This window comes from Kogia breviceps, chromosome 8, assembly GCF_026419965.1.
Source record: "Kogia breviceps isolate mKogBre1 chromosome 8, mKogBre1 haplotype 1, whole genome shotgun sequence".
Lineage (NCBI taxonomy): Eukaryota > Metazoa > Chordata > Mammalia > Artiodactyla > Physeteridae > Kogia > Kogia breviceps.
This window is the reverse complement of record NC_081317.1, coordinates 105,524,049-105,531,130: the sequence shown is the minus strand read 5'-3', so window position 1 is coordinate 105,531,130 and position 7,082 is coordinate 105,524,049. Positions and strand designations below refer to the sequence as shown.

The following is a 7,082-nucleotide window of genomic DNA, read 5'->3' as shown; positions in this document are numbered from 1 at the left end:
CAGTTCCACGTGTGTGTGTCCGTGTGTGTGTGTGTGTGTGTAGAAGGAGCGCACTAAAGAAAAAGAAAAATAACTAGGAGAAAGGAACACAAATTAAAGAAAGTGCCAGAAACAGCTACAAAGAAATAGAAAACTTTCCTCCATATATGCTGCATACATGCAACAGTGGACAATCTTTTGTATCTCCAATGCCCTGGAGGCACTGCAATGTCACCGTAAACGCCAGGGGGATGATGACCCCTGGTGGGGAAGGAGCGACGGGGAGGAGAAAACTAAGGTGTCAGTAGGGAATGAGAACTTGTTATTGGGGTCACGATCCAATCCGAGTGATACAGGGATCAAGGAGTAAGGAGGATGGGGTGGGGGTAGGGAAAGGAAATGAGTGAGGGGGTACGGGGTCTCACAGAAAACAGAAGCCTTCAGAGGAAAGGGCAGAGGACGAAGCCGCAGCATCCTCGCGGCCTGTGGCTCGCCCCCGCCTTCCTTTTGCGCAGAATCCTCCCCTCGGCTGCAGCAGCGCTCTGCCCCCTCTGGCCCGGCGCGCCGTGATCGATCTAAGGCTGCGTCAGAATCCTCTCCGAGTATAAATAGGGGTGGCAGGACAGAGCCGAGCTGCACACAGCCATCCATCCTCCCCTCTCCCTCTCTCCCCCGTTCTTCTCTCTAGGCCCCCATCTCCGCCGCCGGCCAGAGGGGCACCGACCGCCACCATGAGTTCCTTCAGCTTTGAGCCGTACTACTCGACTTCCTACAAACGGCGCTATGTGGAGACGCCCCGGGTGCACATCTCCAGCGTGCGCAGCGGCTACAGCACCGCGCGCTCCGCTTACTCCAGCTACTCGGCGCCCGTCTCCTCCTCGCTGTCCGTGCGCCGCAGCTACTCCTCCAGCTCCGGCTCCTTGTTGCCCAGTCTCGAGAACCTCGACCTGAGCCAGGTGGCCGCCATCAGCAACGACCTCAAGTCGATCCGCACCCAGGAGAAGGCGCAGCTTCAGGACCTCAACGACCGCTTCGCTAGCTTCATCGAGCGCGTGCACGAGCTGGAGCAGCAGAACAAGGTCCTGGAAGCCGAGCTGCTGGTGCTGCGCCAGAAGCACTCCGAGCCGTCCCGCTTCCGGGTGCTGTACGAGCAGGAGATCCGCGACCTGCGCCTGGCGGCGGAAGACGCCACCAACGAGAAGCAGGCGCTGCAGGGCGAGCGCGAAGGGCTGGAGGAGACTCTGCGCAACCTGCAGGCGCGCTACGAAGAGGAGGTGCTGAGCCGTGAGGACGCAGAGGGCCGGCTGATGGAAGCGCGCAAAGGGGCCGACGAAGCGGCTCTCGCCCGCGCCGAGCTCGAAAAGCGCATCGACAGCCTGATGGACGAAATCGCTTTTCTGAAGAAAGTGCACGAAGAGGAGATCGCCGAGCTGCAGGCGCAGATCCAGTACGCGCAGATCTCCGTGGAGATGGATGTGTCCTCCAAGCCCGACCTCTCCGCCGCGCTCAAGGACATCCGCGCCCAGTATGAGAAGCTGGCCGCCAAGAACATGCAGAATGCCGAAGAGTGGTTCAAGAGCCGCTTCACCGTGCTGACCGAGAGCGCTGCCAAGAACACCGATGCGGTGCGCGCCGCCAAGGACGAGGTGTCCGAGAGCCGCCGCCTGCTAAAGGCCAAGACCCTGGAGATCGAAGCATGCCGGGGCATGAACGAAGCGCTGGAGAAGCAGCTGCAGGAGCTGGAGGACAAGCAGAACGCCGACATTAGTGCTATGCAGGTATGGCACCGGGCAAAACACTGTGGGGGCGGGGAGGGGGCTGCAGAATCGAGTGAGGATGGGCGGGGGGGTTGGGGGGAGAGTGGAGGGCGCGCCTAGATAGTGGAGATCAGAAATGAGGCATCTGCATGCAGCTGTTAGGGGGTAGAACTTGGCTCCTTGGAGGCTGCGTGGGAGCGGGTGGGGCAGTTGGAGGGCGGGGTGCGGGCGCCACTGCAGTCTGCGAAGATGTGCAGGGTGCAGTTGAATCTCTGTGGCGCATTAAAGCTGCCCAGCCCTGCAGGGGGTTGGGTGGGGTGGGAGAAAGGATAAGAGCAGGGCGTTGCCTCTGGCCTGCCTTTCTGCGGTCCTGAATTCACCACAAGTTGCTCTGCTGCACCGATTGGACCATCTGATTAGTAAACTCAGCGACGAACTGCCATTAGTTCTGAAGGATAACTGTGACTAGCATGATTTCAGACTAATTTTACCAACCGGAGCCTTCCCGTAGCAGGTAGACAGGAATACAGTCAAAATTGTAGTGGGTAATGATGGTCATAGTAAAACGTTTTTTATCCATCTTCTGGAGAGAAGAGAAAAATAATATAGATACATAGAAAATATTTTAGAGAAAATTAAAAAAATTTAAATTTATCTACTTCTTTCTCCTGTAAAGAAGTGGATTTCTTGTATGTAACCTAGATAAAGTTAGTCAGTGAATGAGAAACAGTTTTCAAAAAAACAAATCTGTTTAGTTCCTTGCAGGCATTTTATGATAATCATTAGACTGTAGTAATTAACAAAAACAAAAAATTTTTCTTCCATTAGTTTTTAAAAAATAATTGTTTGCTTTCATCTCATGCTTTATGAAGCTGGATTTTTTTTTAGGCAAGCAAAGAAAGGTTTAAAAAGAGAAAAGTCAGTTGTTTCAGGGGAGGTTTTATCTAAGGTGCGCACTTTGATTTTAATTAAACCTATGCCCTTGCAGCTATAGTACAGTAATAGCAGTAAGGATTTACGCTTGTATATTTTTTTGTCTTCCAACAGGACACGATCAACAAATTGGAAAATGAATTGAGAACCACAAAGGGTGAAATGGCAAGATACCTCAAGGAATACCAAGACCTTCTCAATGTGAAGATGGCTTTGGACATTGAGATTGCAGCTTACAGGTAACAATGGAGGGGCAAAGGTAGCAGCAGCCCTTGAACCTTAGGAAGGAAATCAGACTTCCTTTCTGTTGAATCAGAAATCTTCAAGAATAGTCCTTTGAAATAATTGTGTTCACCTTTTGGCCTTGTCCAAGAAGAATTTATCCTGTAATAATGAGACCTGTTCTTAGCTTCCCATTACATTTAAAGTCTTAACAGACAGGGTTATTTTAAGGTGGTTTTTTTCGTTTTTGTTTTCTTCCTGGTCTCAGTCACAACATCCCCAGTTATTAAGTTCTGATCATTTCCAACCCTGCCTTTGGCTTTCAGGGTGGCACTGGGGAAGGTGTTGGGCGGTGGGCTCAGCACACTTCCTGTGTTCATGACTGTTAACCCTACCCTCTCCCTGCCTCCCCCAGGAAACTCTTGGAAGGTGAGGAGACCCGGCTCAGTTTCACCAGCGTAGGCAGCCTAACCAGCGGCTACTCCCAGAGCTCCCAGGTCTTTGGCCGATCTGCCTATGGTGGTTTACAGACCAGCTCCTACTTGATGTCCGCCCGCTCCTTCCCATCTTACTACACCAGCCACGTCCAGGAGGAGCAGATCGAGGTGGAGGGGACCATCGAGGCTGCGAAAGCCGAGGAAGCCAGGGACCAACCCCCCTCTGAAGGGGAAGCTGAGGAGGAGGAGACAAAGGAAGAGGCTGAGGCTGAGGAAGAGGAGGGAGCCCAAGAGGAAGAAGGTAGGATTAAAACCAAACCAAACCAAACCCACCCTGCAGCTCCAGGTTCAGCCAGGGCATGAATATTCATTAGGAGATTGATAAGATAAAGGAAGCCTTGCTTATGCCAAGGAAGCCTTATTCATATATGAGTTTAGAATCTTAAGTAATACATTTATCTATTGCTTCAACAGACCTTTGGTAATAAGCACCTCATTTCTCAAATTGGCTGTCCTCCCAGAGACACACATCTCTAATTAGCTTGGTACTTTTTTTGAAAAGAACTTAAAAAAAAAAAAAATCCTCCTCCTGCTGTCTTTTTATTCCTAATTAAACATTTTAAAATCCATTCATTTAACTCAGTCATTTGGTGTCCTAAAGAACAAAAAATGAACACCAAACGCACAATACAAGAAAACCAAGGTCCTGGAGAAGAGCAGAGCATCCGGTACCTAGACATAATCTCATTCTATTTAAATATGTGCTCAGTGGCAAATTATTCCCGGCAAGCATTGTCAGTTGCACGTATTTTGGGAGAAAGGAGCTGAGGGGTTTGGGGGAAGTATTTTGACTTATGTGTTTCTCCACAAAACCTTAGCAGAAATGTTTTGGTTGGGCTCACGCTGCATTTGGAGTTTGCACATTTGCTTTTTATGTTAAAGCTGCCAAGGAAGAATCTGAGGAGGCAAAGGAGGAAGAAGAAGGAGGTGAAGGCAAAGAAGCAGAAGAAACCAAAGAAGCTGAGGAGGAGGAGAAAAAAGATGAAGCTGCCGGGGAGGAGCAAGCCACTAAGAAGAAAGATTGAACCCCCTTTCCTTAACTATTCCAGGAATAATTCTCCTGAAATCAGGTCAATCCCATCACCAACCAACCAGTTGAGTTGCAGATACTATATGAATTAAGAAGTCAATATATGTATAATTCTGAGATGACTTAGGTTGGGCATTAAATGTTGTGCTATGACTTTTCTCCTTCCGCAGAGTATCTGTTTGCTTGCAGAATGGCTTCCTGGCTTGCTGCCAGCCTGTGCATGGTCCATGCTTATGAGTTCAGGATCTATGGCAATGTGAATAATTCAGATGTTTACAATAAAAAAAAACCCCTGAATAAATGAATTCACTAATGTTAATGTTAAACTTCATGGAAAAAAAATAGTCCTTCGAACCTTTGGTGGTTAGAAATGAAAGACCTTGAATTATGTGCTATAAATAGTAAATAAAGTTACACTGAATGACATTCCTTGCTGTGGTTGTTGACTTAATTCGAATATCTTAAAGAAGGCACCAATATAAGACACATAGAAGTGGGCTATTGACCTCCAAATTTTTTTAAGTCAAAATTTTAACAATTACAATGCATTCCCCCCCCCCCTTAATTGGTAATTCTGAAGATGCAATTAGGTCATGACCATTCATGAAATCTCTCCCCTCGAAAATTTTACTGATAGTAAGCTCGAGTAAATGAGAATCTCTGGGGTTTTCTTTGATAAATAGCTGTATACTATGCCCCGTAAGTGTCCTATGTAATGTTGGGAATGGCTTTCTTGGAGGCCATTCTGAAATTATGTGATAAATATACCCTCTATGGTAAACAGGTAACTTTAACACTAGTATATAATAATAAATGCAGTATGGATAGAATATGAATCCCATAACCCTAACCCACCTAGCACTATAACCACATTTAAAATATATTGTCATGAGCAGCAGTTGAAACCCAAGCAAATGACACAATCAGAAGGAATAATTTAATATCTCTGTATAATTCTGGATGGAGTAAGAATATCAAAGTTTATTTGCCATTGCAAACATGTTGCCTGCAATCCTGAGCTTATGATTGAGTGTGTTGTTAGCTTAATTGTGTTGCCTCAAGTAAATAGCCTTTATGCCACCTATTTTAAACTTTATAAGCACGACAGATACAGATAATGAAATTGTGATCAGTCACTAAAGGGGAGATTATATACTTGTATGTTGCATTGCCATTGCTCTGCATGTCTTTACTGGGAAATATTCAGATTTCAGTGATAGCTCTAACTGGTTGGACATTGCATCAAATTCACACCCCACGCATCCTCCCTGTTCACTGTAAAGTTATGAAAGCTCTTGCACTTGCATTTGATGTGGAATGTTGACGAAATTACTGTTTATCCGCTGTTCTGCTTCTGTTCTTACACAATTGCTTTGTCAGCTAATTTTTTTCAATATTTGTTGTTTAGACGACTCTTAAAGGTCATGAATTTAACCTGAAAGCAAGTGGTTTCCATTTAAAGTTACCTGATGACATCACACTATGTATTTCTAGTTAAATATATCTCACCAAAGCAAATAGGTAAAATATTTCTTCATCTACCATGACGCTATGGATTTGAATTACAAAGATTCTCAGTACATTTACTTCTGTAAAGACTAGGAGTTGCCTCAGAAACCAAGCTTTTCACATTTATGTTCAATAAACATGGGATGCTGCACATGGTAAAGCTCAGATATGTGCAAAATTACATGTAAAAAAAGTAGCCAAATGGAAAGAGCTGGTTGGTTTGAGAATTTCTTGAAGGAAGAACACTGTACCATACTCTATCCTGTGTGCCATAATAAAATACTGAAAAATCTAAACTAAATGGATTTGAAGTCTTTAAAAACAATTTCCTCAAATGTGGTACCTTGGTCAGTCTCCCTCTCCCTCCTGCTCTCCCCAAACTCTAGTTCTCGTTCTTTATTCTCTCCCCTAGCTAATGACGCCACCCCTCAGCCATCTCATTCTGCAGACCAGAGACCGGGCATGACGTCATATCTCTCATTTCCTCTCCCCAATCCCTCTGGTTTAATCTATCACCAAGTCCTACTGAATTTACTGCCTACGTATCTTGAATCCATCCCCATTTTCCTGTTTACACTGCCACCACTCTAAGTAAGGAACCTCCCAATGTCTTGTCCTCCTTCAGTCAGCACACTAGAGTAAGCTAATCTTTAGAAAAGTGCATTTTGATCAGGCCCCTCCAATAGTTTCCTATTTCTTTTCATATAAAAACCAAAATCTTTAAGGTGATCTTCAAGGCCTGGAGCGACCTGACCCCAAACTACTTCTCGAACCTCATCCTATGCATATCCCCTTACCCCTCCCTCACTCCTGGCCCGCAGTTTGCCCACCTACCACAAGGTTTTGGCTGATTTCTCTGTCTGGAGCACTCATTTTTTCTATCTTTCCCTCAGACTTGCTCAGATTTCAGCTCAGTTGTCATTCCCTTGGGGAAGCCTTCCCTGACTGAGCCAAATTCCTTTATTAAATGTGTTTATAAGAGCATGTAGACCTTTACACAGTCAGAATTGGCATCTATTTCCATGATCATTTAGTGTCTGCGTCCCCTGCTGTAGAGTGATCTTCAGAAGCACGGGAATCAGACCTCCTGCTCCCCAGCATCTAGCATTGTTCCTACCATGGTAGAGCACAATAAATGTCGATTGAATGAATAAC

At 46.0% G+C, this 7,082-nt stretch overlaps 1 protein-coding gene across 1 annotated transcript; it reads left to right on the top strand.

Annotated features, from left to right (window-relative positions):
- The first annotated feature begins 476 nt into the window (after positions 1–476).
- NEFL (neurofilament light chain) lies at positions 477–6,228 on the top strand. Its single transcript, XM_059071727.2, has 4 exons — positions 477–1,757; positions 2,784–2,908; positions 3,307–3,629; positions 4,271–6,228. Exons 1-4 carry the CDS (start codon positions 711–713, stop codon positions 4,411–4,413), a joined length of 1,638 nt encoding a protein of 545 aa, XP_058927710.1. The 5' UTR covers positions 477–710; the 3' UTR covers positions 4,414–6,228.
- The last annotated feature ends 854 nt before the right edge of the window (positions 6,229–7,082 follow it).

Excerpts from the sequence above, each read along its gene's own strand:
- NEFL (XM_059071727.2), top strand. The coding sequence starts at position 711 with ATGAGTTCCTTCAGCTTTGAGCCGTACTACTCGACTTCCTACAAACGG. Across the intron at positions 1,758-2,783 it reads CCGACATTAGTGCTATGCAG|GACACGATCAACAAATTGGA; the intron begins GTATGGCACCGG and ends GTCTTCCAACAG. Across the intron at positions 3,630-4,270 it reads GGGAGCCCAAGAGGAAGAAG|CTGCCAAGGAAGAATCTGAG; the intron begins GTAGGATTAAAA and ends TTTATGTTAAAG.